The sequence below is a fragment of the Talpa occidentalis genome, unplaced genomic scaffold (genome assembly GCF_014898055.3).
Source record: "Talpa occidentalis isolate TD23 unplaced genomic scaffold, MPIMG_talOcc4v2.1 talOcc4.12, whole genome shotgun sequence".
In the NCBI taxonomy this organism is placed as follows: Eukaryota; Metazoa; Chordata; class Mammalia; order Eulipotyphla; family Talpidae; genus Talpa; species Talpa occidentalis.
Window position 1 is genome coordinate 47,185,767 of NW_023601212.1, and position 23,740 is coordinate 47,209,506.

Below are 23,740 nucleotides of genomic sequence, written 5' to 3' on the forward strand. Positions count from 1 at the left end.
AGGATGTGGGTCAGAGAGCAATGATGAGGCAGGAGGGGAGCTGCATGTAAGACGTCCAGTTTTTCTCTGCCTGGGAATCATCTCATAGGGCTGCAGAAGGGAATTAAGTCAGGCACCAGGAAATTCTCCTGGGAGCCATAAATGCTTCATGACCAAGAAGTAAGCCCTTCCCCCTCACCGCCACCATGGTCCTGAGGGCCTAACCCTTTTCCCTTTGGGGGCTGGACTGAGAAACTTGAGGTTTTAAATGGGGCCTCCCAACAGTTCAGGTCACACTAGGGTCACAGGACTAACAGGCTCATGACCAGAAGGGCGGGTGGAAAGGTGGGGGTGCCCCAGATGATCTTCCCACTCCCCCACCCCTGCTTCCGGGAGGAGGAGCAGCTTTTTCCTGGGGGAGTGGTGCGTGCTTAGAACAGTATGAGGAGACCCATGTCCTAACCTGCCCCCCCCACCCCCAGCTCCTTTCTCTCCCTGAGACTTGGCCCCTTGGAATGGGTCCAGCATTCCAAATCAGGATGTGGCTGGAACGCCCTAGCATTTCCTGAAGGGCACAGCCATGCATGTACCTCTAGGGTTTTCTAGGCTCAGGGGACTCATGGTGGTCATTTGGACTGAGTTCCCAAACCCTGGCTCCCATCTGCCACCCACAGATGCCACCCTGATAATCACGGACGGACACAGTAGCACAGTAAGGCCACGCTGATGGCCCCTGATCTCCGGGAAGGACTTCGGTTCCCCATCCTTGTCACAGATCCGGTGCTAACTGTATAGTTGGAAGCTTTGGGGACCCTCCTATGCAGGGTGATCCCGACTCCCCCAACTTTCCCCCTACTACACCCAAGATGTCCCATGAGCACAGGTGATCAAAAGCCAGGCTGTGGGAGGGCTTTATTCATTAGACTCAGAGAACCACACACCCTCTCCTCTGGTGTCCCCCCACTTGGCAGTCGGAGTCCTAGACACCAGGCCACTGCATGTGCTGTGGGTTGTCCCATGATGCTGACCCCAAGAGCGCATCCGTGCTGAGGGAGGACCTGGTCCGGTGTCCGCGCCAGGTCGCTTGGAGCATCTTGGCTGCCTGCTGCTGTTGCCTCAGCTGGCGGCGCACCAAGAAGCCCCTCCAAGCAGCCTGGATGGCGATGGCCGCCTTGTTCTGGCAATGGGGGTGCTGAGAGGTCCGGGGGATGAGGTGCCTGCTGTGGCCCAACGCCAGGCCTGAACCTCCCTGGCCCATGCCATGTACCACCCGAGTGGGCAGGGTCTGGCCACACTTATGGCAGGTGCGGGGGCTGGAACCCACAAGCATCACCACGCTGGGTGTGCTTCCCAGTCCAGAAGTCAGTGACTGACACAGGGTACAGATGTGTGGCTGGCAAGACTGGAAGCAGCGGTGATCGGACATAGCCCTGGTCCCACTGCCCGTCTCCACCCACATGCTCGGGTGTAGCATCTGGCAGGCCTGACTGTGGCGGAAGTGGAAGCCTCGCCACGCGGCCTGGATGATCGTGGCAGCTTTGGTGAGCCGGAGCAGGTCCCGCCGCACGCAGTAGCCCCGCCAGGCAGCCTGGATGATGACAGCCCACTGGTGCCACACTTTGATGGTTCGGCGCACCAGGTAGCCGCGTGCACACGCCTGGATGGTGATCACGGCTTGAATGATTATCTTTTCCACAGCCTGCACCGATGCCATGAGCTGATCGGACTGTCTGGGATCCACCGCTGCCTCGCTGCCCGCGGTGCCCCACGGCACAATCCCCCTGGGTGGCTCCCACGCGCCACCAGGGGCCACAGTGCCGCTCACGGGCCCAACTGCTACAGTGGGGGCAGTGGAGTTCCGTGCTTGACCACCAGCCATGCCAGCATCCACGGGGCCCTGGAGTACAGCAGGAGTCAGGGATGCCTTGGGATGGGCCGCAGAAACCTTGGAGTCCAAAGACTCCAGCAGTGACTCCTGTCTTAAAAGGGACCGCCGGGAACCATTTGGTGTGGACGCATAGCCCAGAGACACCTTCCGAACCCCCCCATGCAGCTTAGAGGTAGCCGGGCCACGTGCTTTCCCCTCAGTGTGGATGATTGGCATTAAGCCTGGCGGTGCCCCTGTGAAGCATTTGGAACCAACCAATGGGGACCTGGAGGCACTCTCCCTCCCTGAATGGGAGGGCACAGTCTTAGCCACAGAACTGTCTAGGATTTCTGGAACGAGGCCACTATGTATGGATTTATAGGATTTCCAAGGGCGAACGGACTCGTGTCTCCTGGGAGTCAGGCCCCCAGACACTGGCTTCTGGAGGGCACTGGGGATGGTTTCTGTCTGGAGCCTGCCCGCTGCTGCCCCGCTAGCCCTGGATGGATACGGAGGCATTTGTGAGGCCAAGTCGGTGGTCCCTAGCCTCTGGGAAGGGCTCGGGGTCCTCATCCCGATCACAGATTTTGTGTGCATACTAGGTGCCACAGAACGGCCATGGGCTAACTTGGATGGCCGAGAGACATCAGGAGAACCCACCATTCCATGGGAACCACTCCAGGGCTCGATGTGTGCCACTGACACCTGTCGGAGCACTGCGGGACTCTGGTGAGCCACAGGGGCCACTGGTACCTGCTGATGAGCTGAGGGGTGCTGGGGAACCGCAGGAGCCATGGACATCGCAGGGCCCACCAGCACCCTCTGGTGCCCCGATGGGCTCTGAGACACAATGGGGACCCCTGATGCCTGCTGATGAGCTGAGGGGCTTTGGGACATAACTGGACCCACAGGTGCCTCCTGACGAACCAAGGAGTCCCCAGTGTCCTTGACAGATGCCCTCTGTGCACTAGGGACCCTACTAACAGCCACAGAGTGGGAGCTGGGGACTCCACAAATGGTTGCTGACTCATGCTGCAGAGTTATGGCGACATTGCCAGCCATGGAGTTCTTGACAAAACTTGAGTGTTGCGGGGGGCCAGGGGCCAGTCCACTGGCCATAGACTTGACTTGCCTAGGAACTACCTCCTGCAGCAGGGGCCTGTGGCCTATGGGAAGAGCGCCATCCTCAGCCAAGAGTTCAGGGCTAGAGTCAAGGTCAGTCACCATGGGGTTAAGGTACATCCATGGGGTTCCCTCAAGGATCACAGGCTTATCAGACCCCACACTGCATCCACATTCTTGGGACAAACCCTCCTCCTGGTCATCTGGCTTCACCATTATCTGACCATCTGTGGTTTCAAATGGCATTATCCCTAGTATTTGGTTCAACTGCTCAGCTCTCTGCAGAACCATGGACTCTTGGTTCACATCCTTGGCTGTGCCACTAGCCTCCAAGGTTTGGGGATGAGCTTGTGCCAGGCCCATATTATGGGATGCCCTGATGGGGCTTGCAGTTCCTTCCCCAGCCAGAGCTCCAAGGTAAGGGCGTGGAGTGATGCCAATCAGCATGGACCCCTGGGGAGGGCTCTGGTTCATGCTTCTGCTTGCAGGGGCCATGGGCCCCACATCCAGGCCCTGATTCACCCCCCCAGTCATAGATGCTGGGAGCATAGTAGAGGCCATCAAGTTAGAAGGGACTCTCTGACCCAGCCCACTCACCACAGGAGCTGGAGGCAGGGTCTTGGCCGTGCCACTCACTGCAGCACCTGGGTGAATGAGCTGAGCTGTCCCACCAACCACAGATTCTGGGGGAAGGCCTTGGCCAACGCCACTGCTCACAGACCCTGGGGGAAAGCACTGGACAATGCCACTGATCCCAGACCCTGGGGGGAGGCCCTGGCCAATGCCATTGATCACAGACCCTGGGGGGAGGTACTGGCCAATGCCACTGACTACAGGCCCTGGAGGAGAGCACTGGCTAATACCACCAGTCACAGACCCTGGAGGAAGACACTGGTTTATGCCACCAATCACAGATCCTGGGAGCAGTCCCTGACCTATGCCACTAACCATAGACCCGGGATGAAGGCACTGGGCATACCCTGGGGGAAGGCACTGGGCATACCCTGGGGGAAGGCACTGGGCAACCTCACTGTTGACTGTATAATCTGGTGGAAGGCCTGGGGCCACAGCACTGACCCTTGACCTGGGAGGAGCACTTTTGCCCATGTTCCTGATCATAGACTTTGGACTAAGGCTGGGGGCCATGCCGCTGGCCACAGTGCCTGGGTCCATGGCCATGGTCCTCTTACTGGCTGCAGAACCTGACACAAGATCTCTGACTTTGCCCAACACAGACTCCTGGCTGACAGCATTGGTTTGTTGGTAATTGGCTGTGACAGTGGTGGACACAGGAGGATGCTGTTGGTCCACATGGACTGGGAGATCACCACTGACCTGAGACATGTTGGGACACACACCAGCCAGAGGAAAACTGGATGAACTCATACTGATTCCATCGGGCACTGACGCCCAAGGGAACCTGGGACACATCTCTGAGATTTGTTCAGGAATCAAAGGAACACCTGCCGCAGAGGCCTGCGATGTGATGGGAACTATGTCACCTGCCACCTCAGATTGGCCCATACCAGTCACCACATTTCTCTGGCACACATTCCTTACCATGCCAGCCGTCAAGGTCCCCTGAGACATATTTGGGAGCACGCCAGCTGTTGTGGCACCATGGGACATGCTGGCAGCCAAGCCTCTGAACTGAATTCCTTGGGATACACCAGATTCCTGGCCTAGACCAGACTCCCCACTGGCCACAGAGGCCGGATAGATATTTGGTACTGAAATAGTGATTGCAGAGTGTTCAGCTACGGGTACATGTCTCCCCACATCAAGTGGCTGATGAAACCTCAGGGACAGCTCGTTGAACTCAGGAGCCTGGAGGTTGGAGGTGACCCCACTGAGCATCAGAGGACTTTTACATGTGTCCACCCCAGTGTTCACGGAGGGCTGGCTCGGACCCTGGGCCATGCTTCCAGTTGCAGAAGGATATGGCCTGCTAGAACTGACTTCAACCAGAAAGGACGGATGATGCTGGCGCCAGGTCACCGAACTGATACTTGATGACAGATTTGAGCCCACCTGAGGGGCCACTCTTGGCTGTCTGAGAACACGGCCCATGCCACTGACAGTAGAAGGCTGGGATGTCCTGGAGGTCCGCCTAGTGGTTACTGATGGATGGATCAGCCTTGGGGACCCCCTACTGGCCACAGGTGGCTTGGCCAGGCTGTGTGTCACCCCACAGACCAGGGCTGGGTATTCTAGGCTAGGAGCCACCCCACTGGTCATAGATGATTGGACTAGGCTGGGGAATACCCTACCAGTCACAGATGGCTGGACAAGATTAGGCATCACTCCACTGACCATGGATGGGTGGCCTAGGCCACCCACACCACCAGTCATAGTTGGCAAGGTTAGGCTGAGGGCCACCCCATCAGTCATAGATGGCTGAACTAGATGGGGAACCACTCCAATAGTCATAAATGGCTGGGTTAGGCTAGGGGGCACCTCACCAGTCACAGATGGCTGGGCTAGGTTGGGGGCCACCACACTAATCATAGATGGCTGAGCTAGACTAGGGGCCACCGCACTAGTCACAGATGGTTGGGCTAAGCTGGAAGCTACCTCACCACTCTCAGATGGCTGGGATAGACTCGGGGTCACCCCACCAGTCACAGATAACTCGACTGAGCTGGAGGCTACCCCACCACTCACAGATGCTTGGGCTACACTGGGGGTCACCCTATCACTCACAGATGTCTGGGTTAGACTGGGGGCCACCCCACCAATCACAGATGCCTGAGTTAGACTGGGAGCCACCCCACCACTCACAGATGCCTGGGCTACACTGGGGGTCACCCTGTCAATCACAGATGACTGAGCTGAGCTGGGGTTCAACCCACTGATCACAGATGATTGGGATAGGTAGGGGGCTGACTCACTGGCCTTAGATGGTTGGGCTAGGGTGGGATTCACCCCACTGGTCACAGATGGCTGGGCAGGGCCTGAGCCAACCTCACTGGTACTTTCTGCCTGATTTCCACTAGGGGGCACCCCACTGACCCCTGATATCTGGCTTACGCTGAAGGCCACCTGAGTAGCCTTTGAAGAGTGGCCTAGACAGGGGATCCCCTTACGGGATATAGAGGGATAGGATAAACTTGGGGTCACCTCAATGGCCATATAAGGTTGGTTTAAGGTGGGGCCCACCTTACCAGTCACTGGCTGGTATAGGTTTGAGGTCAATCTACTGGCCACAGAGGAGTGCTGATGTTTGGTAAGGACCAAATCACCCAAAGACAAACTTCTCCTCAGCCCTGTCTTACAGGGGCCCTGGGGAGAGCTCTTATTCCAGCCCACAGAACATTGATCTGAGCCTATATTTATGTCGTCCTGATCAGCTGAGCCCCAGTGGACACTGAAGGTCACACAACTGGGTACTGAATTGCAGTTCAGAATAGGGATCGTTTCTGAGGCTGGAGCAGACTGGTGGTGGAGAGTGGGGATCAGAGGCCTATGGGCCCCTCTCTCAGCCACTTTCACTTCCCCAGGCCCCTGGACCCTTCCTAGGGCCTCTGAAGTGAGAGGACTTTCTAGCTGCAGGTTCCTGCCCAGGCTGGCCTCCCAGGACCCCTCCTCTCCCTGGGCGACCGCAGTCAGGCCAGCCACAGACATGGTGGAAGGGCTGAGTGAGCTGCAGCTCCACGCTGAGCTCTGGGAGCTGCTCACATTTGGGCCTTGGGCGACGGAGCCCTGGGAGAAGCTACCGGTCACGTCACAGTCTGAACCCTGTGACAAACTGACCGTGAGTTCACTGAGTATGTGGCCAGGCATGTGGTCCTGTGGGCATTTTATGCCTGGAATGGAAGTCCGAGTCCGAGTCCTCCCTTTCCTGGGTAGAGCTGCCCAGGGAAGGGAGGGTGCTAACCTGCTGCCCGCCGAGGCTGTGAACAGGCTGGGGTCTAGCTGACTCTTCAGGGCACAGTGCTGGTCAGAAGCCATGGAGACACTGGGACTTTTGTCACAGGCCGCGGAGGCCTGTGGTTGGGTTAGGGGCATTTTTCTCTTCTTCACAGCCAGTGGTGGACTTGGGGTCACCTTATTGTTTATCTCCCTAGTGCCCACATGAGCCCATTTATGATTTGGGGGCTGGGTACTCTGCACGGTCCCCTCAGGGACCATGGGTGATTGTTGTTCTGGACCTTTGACCACTAAGGTTCGACACACATTAGAGGGCCGACACCAGCAAGCAGCCCCCACATAGCCCGCCGCACACTGGTGGGTATGGGCAGGACTCCCATTGCCTGAAGTGGCAGGAAGTTTGCCTGGGGTCCCCAGACTTGCCCCAGATGACACCCATGAATGTGGGGCCACCCTGCTGACCATGTGTGGTTTGTGGGACCTTGGTCCCGGGCCACTAGCCACTGATGGCTGGCTGGTACTTGGGCCCGCCCCATTGGCAATGAGAGGCTGCCATAGACTGGGAGGAGGCTGTGGGTGTGGTGATTTGGGCAATTTGGGTGCCGAGTCTCTTGCCAATTTGCTGGCCCCAAGGAGAAGGTACGCATTTTTCTCATTGGCCTTGGGGCTCAGAGACAGGTTTGAGGTGGCGTACTTGCAGGACCTTGGCCCCCATGACAAAGTGGGGCCCAAGGTTGTGCTCAGGGGACACTGATGGACGGTAGCAATTACTCTACCACGGGAGGAGGCACACACAGAGACCACTGACCAGCAGGATGACCCCATAAGCATGACCCCATCCCCCATCTCCGCCAAGAACCCAGTGGGACAGCCTTGGATACAACCCTCCCAGACCCCATCTTCAGGAACCCTAACCTTGCTGGGCTGTGGTCTCACAGGACACAGGGTGGGCCCCCATGGGGCTGACTGGCTCCCCCTGTAGTCCACCTCCACCGGGGTTGGCATCATAGTCATTCCACTTCCCAATTTTGAGGTGGCCTTGGGGAGTATGACTCCAGTCCTCAGGGCTGCCTGAGACAAAGACTGGCCCAGGACAGCTCCCAGCTCGCCCTGACACAGGGCCTGGCTCAGGGCCGCACGCTCCTCCTCCGTCAGGGCTTTGCTGAGCACTTCGGCCAGTTTTCCTTGCATAGCCTTGGTAAGTTCGGCCCGCAGCTCACCCCTGGACAAAGCACGGGACAGGGCAATGCCCAGTTCACCCCAGGAGAGTGCTTTCACCAGCGCCGTACCCAGCATGCCCTGGGGCAGGGCCTTGGTCATAGTGGTTGTCAGGACTTCCTTAGACAAAGCCTGGTTCAGGACCGTCCGTACTTCCCCCTGAGACAGGGCTTTGGCCAGCAGGGTGCGGAGGTCCTCATGGGAGCCCAGCACAGCCGCCAGCTCAGCACACAGAGAGGCAAGTTGCGAGGCCGCTAGTTCCTCCTGACAGGGCGTGGCCGGGCTGGCTGTGGAGGACTGGGCCCGGACCTTCCCACTGTCGCCCCAAGATTCCACATTGCAGGTGGGGTGTCCAGCGGATGCCAGCAGTGGCACCAGCATGCTCTGGGTCTCAGGGCCCCCTTGGCATGGGTCCTGGGTGGTCTTGGCCTGAGTGTAGCTGTTGACTGGGAGCTGGGTCAGTCTATCATCCAACTTGGCTTGGGGCAGAGCGCAGCCAACCGGCTGGCAGGGCTGGGTGGAGGCCTTCAATCCAGCCAAAAGAGGCTGAGACTGGGTCTTGCTGCTCAGCTCAGCAGGCTGATGGGCTGCATAAAGGCACTTGGCTGTTTCTGTGACCAGCTGGGCCTGGGACTGTGCCTTGGTCAGTTGGATGGGCAGATATGCTTGGGACTGGACCTTCATCACTCCTGTGACCAAATGTGCCTGGGACTGTGCCTTGGTCAGACATGTGCCCAGGTGAGCCAGGGATGGGGCCTTGGCCAACTTGGGGGGCATGTCTCCCTGAGACTGCACCTTGGATAGACATGCTCCCAGAGGTGACTGGGCCAGGGCAGTGGCCAGCTTGGTTGATGGATGTCCCTGGGACAGGACCTTGGTCAGTTCAGCAAGTGGATGTGTCTGAGATAAGGTTGTGGTTGGATATGTGGCCAGCTGTGCCTGGGGCTGGCTCTTGGCTGGACATGTGGTCACTGGTTCCTGGGGCAGGATCACAGCTGTTTCTACAGGTACAAACACCTGGGATTGGACCTTCACAACATCGGTCTTCAGGAGTGCCTGTGAGGACAACTTCCTTCCCTCAGTCACTTTTCCACAGGGAGAGGCCTTAGTCGTGTGCATTGTCACACAGGTGTTAGATACTGTTTTTATTTGTTTCTGAGGCAAGGCCTTGGTTTTTTCAACTTCCAAAGGAGAGCTGGCTGGAGTCTTGGAAGTGCCGGCCCCCAGTTGGGGCTCGGGACAGTATTTTGCTTTCCCTTCTGTCAGGCATGAGTGGGATGAGATTTTGGTCATCCCTACCACCTGCCTGGCAGTCACCACAGATTTGGCCTTTGGTCCATTCAGACAAGTATGGGATGAGGTGTTGGGAATTCCACCCGCTGCTGTAGGCGGAGCCTTCAGATTTCCACCCGCTGGAGGAGGCAAGCATAGGGTCCTGAGGATGGTGGCCACTGAACGCAGCTGGGCTGGGGTCTTGGTTATCATGGCTGCCAGGCGCGTCTGGGGAGGGGTCTTGGTCAGTAAGGGCCCTGGAGGCATCTGAGATGGGGTCTTGGTTATTGTGACCACTCTGCCTGTCTGCACTGTGGTCTTGGCCGACGTAGATGCCACGTGAGTCTGAGCTGGGGTCTTGGCCATCCCAGTCACTGGGCATGTCTGGGGCGGGGTCTTGGTCTTCATGGCTGTGGGGCGTGTCTGGGGTGGGGGTTTAATCATCGAGGCTAATAGGCATATCTGGGGTGGGAATTTGGTCACCATGGCTGCTGGCTGAGTCTGGATTGGAGTGTTGGTCATTGGGGCTGTTGGTTGTGTCTGAGCTGGAGTCTTGGTCATCGGGGCCACTGGGCAGGGCTGAAGAGGCACTTTGGCCATTGTGGGTGGTGGGTGTATAAGAGGAGCGGTCTTGGTTATTGTCATCTCAGGCACTGGGCATGGCAGGGTTGGGATCCTGTTCATCATGGCTGCTAGGCATGTCTGGAGTGGAATCTTGGTCATTGTGGCTGGTGGACATGTCTGGAATGAAGTCTTGGTTATTATGGCTGGTGGGCATGTCTGGGGTGGGGTCTTGGTCATGGTGGCTGGCAGGCACATGTGGGGTGGGATCTTGGTCATTATGGCGGGTGGGCACGTCTGGGGTGGGGTCTTGGTCATTGTAGCTACCAGGCATGACTGGAATGGGATCTTGGTCACTGTGGATGTCGGGCATGTCTGGGGTGGGGCCTTGGCCACCAGGGTGGTTGGGCATGGCCGGGTAGCGGTCTTGGTTATTGTTATCATGGGCACTGGGCATGGCGGGGGTGGGGTCTTGGTTACTGGGTATGTCTGGAGGGGAGTTTTGGTAATTGCTACTGTGGGCACTGGGCTCGACTGGGCTGGTGTCTTGGCTATCACAGGTACTGTGTCTTTCTGGGGAAGGGTTTTGACTTCTGATCCCACGTGGGTCTTGAGCGGTCCATGAACTGCCTGCACATACTTTCCAGATGGTGGTGGCCCAGAGGTTCCTGCCTTGTTGGTTTTGGTAGTTATTTGCTTGGTCTTCACCATGTCCCCTTCTACATGGTGGGCAAGACAGGCACTTCTGATGGTTCTTGTCAGCAGGCACTTTGCTTCTGGACATGGAAGCCTGATGGCAGTGGTCTGGTGTGGCAGGAAGGTGACACCAGAACTTCCGGCAGCATAAGGGGTTTGCATGCCTACCTGTGGAGTACCCTGGGGCGGTGGCGGGGTCACCTGGGTGGCCAGAGTGGCCAGAGTGTCATTGGAAGGGAATTGGGTCTCCTTGCTTATCATGACAGGCTGGGCCGGAAGGGACTTACCCTCTCCCAGAGTCTGGAAGCGCACTTGCTGCGGAGGGTGGTAGGGGATGTCCTTTTCCTCCACGCTTACTTTCTTCCCCACTGCCCTGCCCGACCGGAGGAGGCGCCTGGTGTTGAAGCGTCGCCAGGCCTCCTGGATGGACTTAGCTGCCATCATCTGTGAGGTCAACTTCTGCCGGAGCTGATACCCTCTCCAGCTGGCTTGGATGAGGGTGGCTGCCCGGGACAGCATCATGTCCATCTCGTCCACCAGGATGTTCTTGAAGGCCTGGCTCTCAACCACAGTCCGGAGGCGTGGGATATGGTGAGACATTGTCTTGTCTGTGGCCGGCTGTTGTACAGCGGTCTCCTTGTTCATCGATGGCTTATGCTGGGGGTGTGGCTGCAGCGTCTCTGCTTTGTCTTGGAGATCGGGGGTGTGTTGGGGCTGGTAGGAGTTCTGCTCACTGGATGACAACGGTCGCTGTGTTGCTTGCTGCATTGTCTTGGTTCCTAAGAGGGTCAGCTTTGCCTGTGGGGAGCAGCCGGGAGTGGGGTAGTCAGGAAGCACAATCTGGCAGACAGTTGGTATCAGAATGGGTAGGGCACTTGCCCTGGGACCTACATCTTCTCCTGGCAGTTAGCAATCTCCTGCCGCTCCTTTGCAGGCACACTCTCTCTCCCTCACCTGCCCAAATGGCCTCTGGCACCCAAACTCCCTCATAGTCCTGTGGCCAATTCAGCAGTGGCACCCACAGTATGTTCTCACCTGACATCCCAAACATCGCGGCTCTTCAAACTCTGTTTCTAGAACATACTGTGAGTACAGCACTGATAATACTATCTTGGAAAGTTCCTGTGTGTGTGTGTCTCTGTGTGTATGTGATGGTAATTTGCCTTTCCACAGTGTGAATTCCTAGAGGACAGGAACCAAGTCTGAGTCATTTCTGTGTCCCCACCTCAGTTAAGGCCTGGCTCCAGGGTGGGAATGTGTGGGTATTGGGTGGGTGGCTAGCTTGACTGATAAAAGAATGGGTGAGTCGACTGTAAGTTGGATGGATAGATGGATGCATGACTAAATACTGAGTGGATAGATCAATGGATGAATATATGGTAGACAGGTTGGGTAGAGGAATGGATGATTGGTAAATTAAGTTGATGAATGAAATGATGAATAGATTAATAACTAAAGAGATGGATGGATGGATGGATGGATGGATGGATGGATGGATGGATGGATGGATGGATGGATGGATAAATAGGTGAATGGACTGATGGAAGGATGAATAAGAGGGTAAATGGATAGGGCCTCCCCTGGTGGCGCAGGCAGTTGAACGCAGCACTGTGAAGCAGTCCACAGCCTCAGCAGTGCCCATTTGATCCTGGCCAGCCGGTGAGGGTCCCACATGGTGGGGCAGACCTCTCTTGTCTTGCCCGCTGCTCCCCTCAGCAGTGTATTTCATCAGTCTGCCTGTTCTGTTCCCCGCTCTGTATCTGGTGAATCCTCTCACTCTCCCGCGCATCTGGCCTGTACCCCGGTTCTTATGTAAATAAATACATAAATCTTTAAAAAAAAAAAGGCGGGTAAATGGATGGGTAGATGGACAGATAAATGAGTGGATAAATATGTGAACACTGATGGATAGATGAGTGGATAGATGGATAAAAAAGCGAATGCATTGATGGTGGGTGGAAATGGATGGATGGATGGACAAAAAAGTGAATGCACTTCCCAGCTGACTGGACCAGCCTGTGCCCCTGCCCATACTTTGGTGGGGGGTGGGGGTCATAGAGTTGGAGGAGAAGCAGGAAGAGAAGATGTAACCTCAGAAGCTAGATTGCAAGAGGAAGCAGGCTTCACCCTCTCAGCCCATGCAATGTACAGCAACCCTGCCCTGGACGGGCTCTGTCCTCAAGATCAACACAGGAAGAGACATTAAAGGCAAAAATGCTATATTCTCAAAAAAGCAAAACTAAACTTTTAGGTTCACAAAGCTAAGGGTGCATAAAAGTTCATTCCAATGTAATGGAAACAAACAACTAGAAATAACCAACAAAGTAACTGCTAGGGGTCAGTTGTATGTGCCTAAAGAGGGATGCTCAAGGGTGTTGATCACTTTATTGTTTAGAAAAGTAAAAACTGGAGGGCCTTCCTGGTGGTGCAAGGGGTTAAGATGCAACCTATGAAGCTATTCACAACCACTGCAGCACAAGTTCAATCCCTGGCCAGGGAGCTACCAGGGAGCTACATGGCGCAGCAGACCTCTCCTGACTTGCCCGCTGCTCCCCTCAGCAGTGTATTTCCGTCGATCTGCCTGTTCTGTTCCCCACTCTGTCTCTGATGAATGTTCTCACCCTCCCGCATCTCTGGTCTGTACCCCTGTTCTTGTATGCATAAATAAATGAATCTTTTCCGTATCCCGGTTCTTGTATGCATAAATAAATAAATATTTTTTAAGATTTATTTATTTATACAAGAATCGGGGTACAGGCCAGAGGTGCAGGGGGGTGAGAGGATTCACCAGAGACAGAGCGGGCAGCACAACAGGCAGACTGATTGAAATACACTGCTGAGGGGAGCAGTGGGCGCGACAGGAGAGGTCTGCTGCGCCATGTGGGTTGCTCCACCAGTGGCGGGGATTGAACCGGCACTGTAGAGGCTACGGAGAGCTTCACAGCTCTGTGCTCAACCACCTGCGCCACCAGGGAGGCCCAATAAATAAATCCTTAAAAAAAAGAAAAGTAAAAACTGGAAATAACCTAAATGCTTGTGGCATGTGACCTAAATGCATCAGCAGAACATTCATACAGTGTTATCCTGTCCAGTCATTAGAAATGTTGTCCAGTGGGCCTTCCTGGTGGCACAAGGGGTTAAGTCTCAGCACTTCGAAGCTATCAGCTGCCACTGCAGCATGAGTTCCATCCCCAGCCAGGGAACTACCCACATGGCACAGCAGACCTCTCTTGTCTCGCCTGCTGCTCCCCTCAGCAGTGTATTTCAGTCAGTCTGCCTGTTCTGCTCCCCACTCTGTCTCTGGTGAATCCTCTCACCCCCTGCACCCACCTCTGGCCTGTACCCCACTTCCTTTTTTTAAAAAAAAAGATTAATTTTATTTATGCGTATAAGCTAAAGGAAAATTATCCTGTAAGGAAACTCACATCTTAGGAAAGAAATAAAGAACATATCGGGGACAGTAAATTCTGTAAATAAGAAAGATTATTATGTTCCTAGTTGACCCTTGGAAAAAAACAAGTTTGAACTGTGTGGGTCCATTTACATGAGGATTTTTTTTTCTATCTGTGGATTCCGAATTGATGGATTCAACCAACATCGGGTGTGCTTGGCTGACTCTGAATGTGGGGGACTCAGATATGAAGAGCTGGCTATAAGTGACTAAAGCAGCTATGAGTTTTGGTATCCTTGGGTTACTGAAATCAATCCCCTGATGGACAGCAAAGGACAATTATAGTTACGTGTTTTAGAGGTAAAAGTTATATGGGGGTTTTCAATTGCCCAGAGGGATAAATATATATATATATACATAAAGCTGTAAGCAAAATTAAACATTGTCTTATGGCATTTATAATCTATGTAGATATAGTTCCCCTGACAAATAGAACATCAAAAGGACTTATAGAGATGAAAGATTTTTTCCATTTCAGGTGAAGCAGAACAATAGCAATTATAAGCCCATTGTGACAAGGACATATAATTCCTTAAGCAGTCACTGAAAAAAAATGCAAGCAAATATAGTTGAGAAGGCAATAGTGGGCCTCCCTGGTGGCTCAAGGGGCTAAGACGCAATCTATGAAGCTAGCCGCAGCCACTACAGCACAAGTTCGATCCCCGGCCAGGGAATTACCCACATGACATGGCAGACCTCTCCTGACTCACCCACTGCTCCCCTCAGCAGTGTATTTCAGTCAGTCCTCCTGTTCTGTTCCCTACTCTGTCTCTGGTGAATCCTCTCAGCCCCCACACCTCTGGCCTGTACCCCAGTTCCTGTACGCAAAAATAAATCTTTAAAAAAAAAATAAAGAAAGAAAAGGCAATAGTCAAAACTGAATTCAAGGGCCTCCCAGGTGGCACAGTGGGTTGAGCACAGGGCTATGAAGCTGTCCGCAGCCTCTGCAGCACAGATTCCATTCCTGGCCTGCCAGGGAGATTCCCACATGACGCAGCAGACCTCTCCCGCCGCGCCTGCTGCTCCCCTCAGCAGTGCTTTCGGTCTACCTGCCTATTCTGCTCCCCACTCTGTCTCTGGTAAATCCTCTCACCCTCCCACGCTTCTTGCCTGTACCCCAGCTACTGTATAAATAAAAAATGAATCTTTTTAAAAAAAAATGAATTTGAAGGAGGATTCCAATAATCCAGAGGCAGAAGATGGGTAGTAGAGGGGAAAACAACCTCAGAGATAATAGAAAGAAAAGTAGTAAAGTGATATCAATAATTGATAAAATGGGGCCTCCCTGGTGGTGCAAGCGGTTAAGACACAACCTGTGAAGCTGTCTGCAGCCACTGCAGCACGAGTTCAATCACCCGGCCAGGGACATACCCACATGGTGCAGCAGACCTCTCCTGACTCGCCCTCTGCTCCCCTCAGCAGTGTAGTTCAGTCAATCTGCCTGTTCTATTCCCCACTTTGTCTCTGGTGAATCCTCTCACACCACCCCACCTCTAGCCTGTACCCCGGTTCTTATATGCATAAATAAATAAATCTTTTAAAAAAATAATTGATATAATGAGCTAAACAATTGAAGACAGAGGTGATCGGATTAGATTTGTTTTGAAAATCCATACATCACCTTCATGATGAACATTCTGGTTTCTCCTGTGCGATGGCTTAAATGTCTGGTCCTATGTATCCTAGCCACAACCCAAGGAGGGCTGGGACCATTCACAAGTGTCAATGGAACTGGGTCATATCGGCAAAAGGACCCAAGGCTGGCTCCCCTGGAGATGGATAGTCATTATCCCCATTTCATAGAGGAGCTGCCTGAAGCCCAGAGAAATTCACCAACTATGTCTCTTACTACTTTGTCATTTTTTATAAGATTTATTTTTATTTATTTATGCATACAAGATCTGGAGTATACGCCAGAGGTGCAGGGGGTAAGAGGATTCACCAGAGACAAAGTGGGGAGCAAACAGGTGGATCTACTAAAATACACTGCTGAGGGGAGCAGCAGGCAAAACAGGATAGGTCTGCTATGCCACGTGGGTTAGCTTCCTGGCCGGGGATCAAACTCATGCCGCAATGGCTGCCGAAAGCTTGATAGTGCTGAGATTAACCCCTGCACCACCAGGGAGGCCCCCTGCTTTATGTCATTTCCTATCTGCCTTGAGACTATGAGCTGCCCATGGACATCTATCTCTTTTATCATTGAATCCCCAGTGCCTAAAACACTAGACACAGGAAGTGCTCAGTGGATAGAAGGATGGATAGATGGGTGGGAGGATGATTAGATGGGTAGACAGATGGATAAGTAAATGGGTGGGTGATTGGTGGGTGGATGGATGGATGGATGCAACCCAAGTGTCAGTTGGAGCTGGCAATTTCAGAATCTGAACTGTTCCATCCCAGGGTTTCATCAACCACATAGTTGAGCCCTTTCAATAAACTCAAGCAGAGTGAACAAACAATAGATTTACAGGTTGTGGGAAGAAGGAATACAGGGCCCTGGACACATAGCTGAGTGGCTGGCTCAGCAATTTTAAGTAAACTCCTGAGCCTCAGTTTCCCTATGTTACATGAGCTAAAACCATGTCCCCAGGCTCCCAAGGAGATGTGATATATAGTCCCTCCAGAATGGGCCTCCCCGACAGACAAACCCATCATCAGGCGTTTGTGGTCCCCTAGCACTCTACTCTAAAGGCTAAAGAGCTGACACACTCTCAGAGTGGCTTGGAAGGCTCCAGGGGACTCTGAAGGTACTGAAGTCCAGGAGAAAACAATTGGGTCCCTGTGTACCTACCAACACCCAAACCCTCCACCATCCCCACTCACCTGCCCCTGAAGCTGAACCCACCAGCCCGAATTGCCAGCCTTGGGACCCTGGTGTCACGGTGGCTTTGTGACTCAGGATCAAGTTCTGACCAATCACCACTTGATCCTGGGGGCTGGAGATTCTAGAAGGCAACCTGGAGGTGGGGGGGGGTAGGGAGAGCAGCAGGACACAGATGGTGGCTACATATTGTCTATCATTAGCAGAAGGCTGGCACTCTGAGCTCAGAGGGGACCCCAAAATCCCCCTTTCCAAGTGCCTGGAAGCAGCCTCAGTATCTTACTCCTTGGGCATTTTCTGAACCCCTACTTTGTACTGAGACCAGATCTGTGCCTGAACAAATCCAGGGGAGCCATTTGTCCCAGTTAGCGGGTCCTCACCAACACACTTAAGGACGTGATCCAAAAGCAGACACATGGGGTAGAAACAATAACAGGCTTTATTCACATAGAAAGTGAGAGAAAGAGAGCAAAGGAGAAAAACTTATGGGTGTGGCTTTGGGCAGAACCTAGTACAGTGAAGTTGGACAGGACCAAGTCCTTTGTCTGGACAGGCTTCCAAGGTGGATGTCTGTTGCTGACGATAAGAGGTGGAGCTCAGCTGGGTGGGTAGGGAAGTGTACCAGGCAGTGCAACCACGCAAACGTCCTGAGGCCAAAAGAAAGGAAATAAGAGTTTGGGTGTGAAGGCGACTAAACAGACATGACCTGCTCAGGGTCAGGGGGGTCAAGGGTTGTTTTCTAGAAAGGCTTCAAACTGGCATCAGATCTCTGATTTTCAAAAAGTTCCTCAGCATCATCTGCTAGTGGAAAGATAGGATTCCACCTATCCCAAAACCCCTGGGAGGCAGGCCAGAGTCCTGAATGAGAGCCCCTGTTCTGCCAATTCAGCAGGGGTGTGATAGAATAATGTATCTTTGGTCTCTGTTACTGGTTCCTAGCACACAGCTCCTAAACTCTTGGAATCTCAAAGTGCTGTCTTGTGTATGCTAGTGAGATGATCACAGGCTGGGGCCTAGGTAGCTTCCAGAAGAGGGCTAATCTCCAGAAAGACCTAGGCAAGACTACAACAAGGGTTATCAGACCTCCAGGAAGGGGAGAGAGGCTGGAGATGAAGTCAGTCACCGATAGCTAATTGTTTGACCAATCCCACCTCAGCAATGAAAGCTCAGGAATTCAGGGCGCTTGCAGGTTGGGAGCTACATGGAAGTTTGGAACAGTTGTGTCCAAAGAGGACACCGGATCTCCACACCTTTCCTGCATACCTGGCCCTAAGTATTGGTTCCATTAGGCTGCTCCTGAGTTGTATCCTTTATAATAAACTGGTCATAGTAAGTAAAGCATTTCCCTGAGATATGAAATATGTTAGCAAATTATTGAACCCAAGTAAGGAGTATTAAGAACCGTCCATTTATAGTCAACGAGAAGCACAGGTGGCAACCTCGGCCTGGTGACAGAAATGAGGTCTGGTGGGACCCAGCCCTTAACCTGTGAGGTCTTTGCCAAATCCAAGTTCTCAGTGTCAGAACTATATAGTACTACATTCAGCCGGTGTCTGGAGAGCTAGAGCATAGGTTGGTATGTGGGGAAAAACCCACAAATTTGGTATCAGAAGTGTTCAGAGTGAAAACAGTTCAATTGGTGTCAGGCATACCTTGAAAGCTTCCTGGGTCTCCCCTTTCTTATATACTGGGGGCTCTATGGTGCATCCTTGAGCATTATCCTTGTTGGTGGCACAAGCACCTCCAGGCAGTTCCCAACTTCTGATCTGGGTGATGTTACTGAGATGTGGACACATCTATTTCATACACACATGTTGAGGCCAAAACAAGACTTGGTGGCAAATGGACACTCAAGGTGGGACAAGTATCCAAGAAGCAAAGCCCTGTTCCCAAAACATGATTCCTGGCCTCCTATTTGTCAAGATAGCCCCACCTCTTCATAAACCAACACCCACCCACCCCCACCCAGCCTCCCCACCCTGTTTCCTGGGACCCCACCTGAAACGTCTACCTGAAAGTGAAAACAGGGTCATATGTTTAAAAACCTAACCCCAAAAGCCCCTGAAGCCTGGAAAAGTGGGTAGCCAGTCGTGATGAGGAGGAAGAGAGAACATATAGGTGGCAAGGCCTCTCAATGGCCAAGGGACTGTGGGCCAGGTTTCCCTTCTTTATGATACTGTTTCCTCCTCTGTGAAGCAGGTAGCTTACCCCCTTCCCTAGCAGGGCTGGGTGGCTGCATTTGATACATGCACAGCAGCTCAGCTTGTCCTGTGTCTTTCGCCACCAATGTCAAGGTCCCACGGGGTCCCAAGTGAGGCAGAATGCCAAAGCCAGCCAGTCTTTTGCCCACACAATAGCAAAGTCAGAGCCAGCAAAGGGAGAGCAGCCTGGCCATTAAGGCTGAGGTGAGACACCCAAGGTCCAAATATGGCTGTATGGCCTGATGTCAGTCCATCAACCTCTCTACACCTTAGTTTTCTTAAAATACAATAGGATGGTGGGGGAGGTGTTTCAAGAACTTCATATACCCAGGACGATACAGTACCCTAAAAGGGAGGTCCTGTAGGGTGCATCTACACCCCCAATTATGGAACTGGACTGCCTGCATCAGCTGCCACCTGTGCCACCTTTCTTGTTCCTCTTTGAGGTTCAGTTCCCCCGTTCACCAAACCACAAGCAAAGCTAACACTGAGCGCCAACTGTAAACCAAGGACTGCTTGGAAAAGACTCAATTCTCACAACTTTACAGGCGAGTTTATCGTTGTTCTCCCGTTTTACAGGCAGAGACATAAAAATCTTTCTGCCTGTTCCTTCCCGCCTCGAGCTGGGGCTGTCCCTCTTTCCACCCCAGGCCCTCCTCTCCGAAGGGGAGGCACAAGGGACGCCCACAGGCGAGTCAGTCCCAAGCGCTGGCTGGAGACCCCAAGCTCGGCCGGGCACGCCTAGGCCGCGCTAGAGGCGCGCGGAGCGGCCCCCGCGGCGGCGGGGGAGGGGCGGGGCCGGGCGCGGGGTGGTGGGGGAGGGGCGGGGCCGGTGGGGGAGGGGCGGGGCGGCGGGGGAGGGGCGGGGCGGCGGGGAGGGGCGGGGCCGGGCGCGGGGCGGCGGGCCCGGCCCCGCCCAGCGCGTCAGCCGGGCGGGGGAAGGAGGAGGCCGAGAGCCGGGGTGGCGTAACGAGACTTTACTCAAAACAGAAACCCGGGCGAACTAAGGATTACAAATAGGAATGTGGACTCGTAGCAAAACAACAAAAACATAACAAAAGGGCGGGAGGAGGGATGGGGGGGAGAGAAGACAGGGGAGGCGAGTTTTTTCTTCCCATTTCTTTAAAAAACCAACACAAGAAAACACACACACACACAACCAACGTTTGTTCCCGAGTAGAAACATAAATAGGGCGGAATCGAACACTCTGTTCTCTCTTCAAAAAAAAAAAGAAAAGAAAAGGAAAGAAAAGGAAACGCAGAGCTCGAGGCGACGCCCCTCCGAGCCCCCTCGGGCGGCGCGCACAAGGGGCGGCCGGGGCGCGCGGGTCTGTGCAACACGGGGCGGCCGCGCGGGGACGGGGCGGCACGAGGGCGGGGGTCATGCGCTCACCCCCGGGAGCAGGGGGTCCAGCTTGTCGAGTCCGAGGCGCCTTCTCCGAGTCCTGGGCACCCTCGCAGGGGGCCTCAGGGGCCGCGCCCTCTCCGAGTTCTGGCGCCCTCGCGGCGGCGGCGGGGGCGGGGGCAGCGGAGGGCGACCCCCCAGCCGCGCCCTCTCCGGGTCCCGGGCGCCCACGCCCCCCACGCGAGCCCGCCTCTCCCGCGGGGGGGCGCGCATGCGCCGGGCGCGCGGCTCAGTACGCGGGCACCTGGTGCTGGGGCAGCAGCTGGCAGCCGCTGTTGACGTGGCTGAGGACCTTCTGCTTGAGCTGCGCCACCTGCTCGCGCAGCAGGCTCGCCGTGGACGCCAGCTCGGTGTTCTGGCTCTTGAGCGTCTTCACCTTCTCCTCAAGGCGCGAGATGCGCTCCAGCTTGCGCTTTCGGCACTTAGAGGCTGCGATGCGGTTGCGTAGTCGCTTGCGCTCCGCCTTAATGCGCTCCTGCGTGTCCATGTCGATGGGCGACAGCGGCGGGCTCTCGCCGAAGCTCGGCACGTCGGGCACCGTCTGCGGCTCGTCCTTGAGAGCGGCCAGGCGCGGTGGCCCCAGCGCGCCCGGGGGCGGCGGCGGCGGGAAGGGAACGGGCTCCGCGGCGAAGGCGACCGTCGCGGCGCCCCCGGCGCCCCCAGTGCCGCCGGCGTAGCTGCTCAGGTTCGCGTAGACCGGCGCCTCGGGCGTGGCCGCGGCCGGGGCCAGATCTCCCGGGGGTGCGGAGCCCGCAGCCGTGCCCGAGGGTCCCCCGGCGGCGGCGGCGGCGGAGGCCGCGCCCGCACCCAGCTGGTTCTGTTTGTGCAAGTCCTCCAGGGCCTTGACAAAGCCCTCGGCGAACTCCTGCTCCTCGCTGGCCGCCACCTTGGGATAGAGGAACTGCGTGCTCGTCGGCGTGGTGGTGACCAGCCCGTTGGACTGGATGATGAGGCGCTCGAGCTCCGGCGAGGCGAGCTTGAGTAGCCCCAGGTCAGGGGAGGCGAGCAGGCCGTCGGGGGGCGCCGCGCCCGGGGCGCCGTCGGTGCGTAGGGGAGCCGGGGGTGGCGCGGCCGCAGGTTTGAGCGCCGCCGCCACCTGCTCGCTCAGGCTCAGCGTCAGCGCGTCTTTCTTCATCATGCTGGTGGCCGCCGCCGTCGGGGGCGCCCCGGGGAACAAGCGACCCGAGGACGAGAAGCTACCACTGCCACTGACGCCGCCGCCCAGGCCGCTCAGCGCCTCATCGCCGTAGAAGGGTGTTTCCATCCTCTGCCTCCCCCGCCGCGCCGGCCCGGGGGGGAGTGGCCGCGGCCGCCCGGGGGGCCCGCGCCCCCCCGTCCGCTCGGCCCAGCACCCGCCCCGGCCGCGGCCACTGCGCCTGGCCCTCCGCTGGCGGCGGCTCCTGCGCGGCGCAGTCCGCGCGCCCCTTTATAGCCTCGGCCGGGTACGATGAGCTCACTGCCCCCGCTCGCCATTGGGCGCAGGTGACGTCGGTCATTTGCATGAATGGGCGGGGCCAAACCACTGACGCCCCCCCGGGCTGCGGTTGCCTCGGTGACGCACGGTAAACGGCACAACAGCGCGCTGCCTTGTGGGTTGACGTCATGGGGGTGGGCCGCACGCTGGGGCCCGGTCACCCCCGCCCCGGGAGTGCAGCGAGCGACCGCTGACCCCAGCGCCGCCTCCCGCCAAGGCACGTCTCGGGTGGCGTGATGAGCCCTGCCACCAGGCGCCCGCCCGCCTTCAGGCCCCGCCCCGTGGCCGCGCGTGGGGCCCCAGCCTGGCGGGGGCGGTACCGGCCTCGGGGGACCGGAGGGGGATGGGGCCTTGGATGGATAAATAATTCCCTGGCGCCTCCGGTTTTATTACGCCGACGGTAACTCCCTTAGCGCTCCTCTGTCTAGGCTTTGTGCTGGCTGGGGACTGAAGGCCTGGGGAAGTGGTGCCCCACCTCTGTCTCCCCCTCCCCCAACCTCGTTCGCAACCCCTGGTGCTGTATTTGCTCTAGCAAGACTGGGGAGAGGAGAGAGGGCTGCCAGAATTGGTTAGAAGCACTTTGATCCTGATACTTTTCTTGGGTTGGGTCTAAAGAGTGTGGAGTCCCGACTTCCCTAACTTTACAGATTGGAAACTGCTCGTGGAGCCAAGGCTGAACTCTTATCCACCCAGGCACCCGTGTCCCTAGGTACCTTCCTACGTTTGCACTCTGGGTCGGGCAGGGCCTGCTGTGGGTCCCCCATGAAGGTGCTAAACTCATGCCCCCTTCCCGCCCCCCAGTTTACCATTTAGCCGCAGGGGGTTGGGCTGTAGAAGCAGAAATCCAGCTGCTAATTATTTCCTGCTTATTGCTATTATCATGGCTGTCAAGGGGTTAATGGGCTGCTGTAAAGACTGGCTAGGGATGGGATAGGAGGGAGGGGCCAAGCCTAATCTCACTGCCTAGAGATCCTTGGAATCTCTGGGGATGATGGACTGCCCTAAGCACTACCCCTCCTTGGCCCTCATCACCCAGAGAACAGAGCCTATTCAGCCAAGTAGTGGAGGCCCCACACCCTCCTTACCCTGACCCCTCTCTGACCTTTCACCTTCCTGGTCTCCAAGTCTTGGCTTCCCAACCCATTTCTGCTCAGGGCCTTTGCATGTGCTTTGCTTGCTGCCTGATGCTCCCTTCCCTGGTACAAATGTTTATCTGGCAAACCCCTTCCCTCCCCTTATATTCTTGGAACCACCCAGAAAGATGGTGTGGGTGGACAGTAAGTTCCCAGAGGACAGGGATCTTGCCTTTCCTGGCTCTGCTGCTTCCCCAACTCCCTGCACAGTGCCTAGTATACAATGAATGCTCAATATTAAAGGAGAAGTACTGCCTGATCAGGCTGTTGTGATAGTATCTGGCCACAGTTTATCTGCCAGATTGTGGGTATGAGCACCCCCTCCTCTCCCTCCTCACCAGACCTTGCCTCCACCTGGGATCTGGAGCAGGAAGGCTGTGAGGAAGGGTCCTGGCCTGGCAGCCAGAGGGTTTGAGAGGAAGGGGTTAGCTACATACACAGAAATATCTTTATGCCTGTGTGCCTATTGTGTTCATGTGTGGGTCAGTGTATCCATTTGTGCACATGTGTGGGTGTGTGTGTCTCTGTGTGTTTGCATGTGGGTTTCCAGGTGTGGGTCTCTCTGCCTTCCAGACCCATCCTCTTGGGTCCCAGCATAGAACCCCTCTTTGGGTCTGGCAGAGGAAGAGATAAGGTCATTTCCCCACACACACACAAGGCAGGAAGGTGA

General features: G+C 55.6%; 2 protein-coding genes across 3 annotated transcripts; both read right to left on the bottom strand.

Annotated features, from left to right (window-relative positions):
* Positions 1-793: 793 nt before the first annotated feature.
* IQCN (IQ motif containing N) lies at positions 794-18,800 on the bottom strand. Of its 2 annotated transcripts, none has more exons than XM_054693371.1 (3): positions 18,510-18,800; positions 16,860-17,504; positions 794-11,383 (listed from the first exon to the last, which is right to left on the bottom strand). In XM_054693371.1, the coding sequence occupies exon 3, from the start codon at positions 11,351-11,353 to the stop codon at positions 959-961; it is 10,395 nt and encodes a 3,464-aa protein (XP_054549346.1). In that variant the 5' UTR covers positions 11,354-11,383; positions 16,860-17,504; positions 18,510-18,800; the 3' UTR covers positions 794-958. The 2 variants fall into 2 exon arrangements, with proteins under 2 accessions (XP_054549346.1, XP_037362066.1); XM_037506169.2 differs by having other exon boundaries at positions 802-1,876; positions 7,754-11,383; positions 16,860-18,800.
* Positions 18,801-20,654: 1,854 nt separating this feature from the next.
* On the bottom strand, positions 20,655-21,775 carry JUND (JunD proto-oncogene, AP-1 transcription factor subunit). The gene has a single exon (XM_037504411.1). It carries the CDS (start codon positions 21,725-21,727, stop codon positions 20,693-20,695), a length of 1,035 nt encoding a protein of 344 aa, XP_037360308.1. The 5' UTR covers positions 21,728-21,775; the 3' UTR covers positions 20,655-20,692.
* Between the last annotated feature and the right edge of the window lie 1,965 nt (positions 21,776-23,740).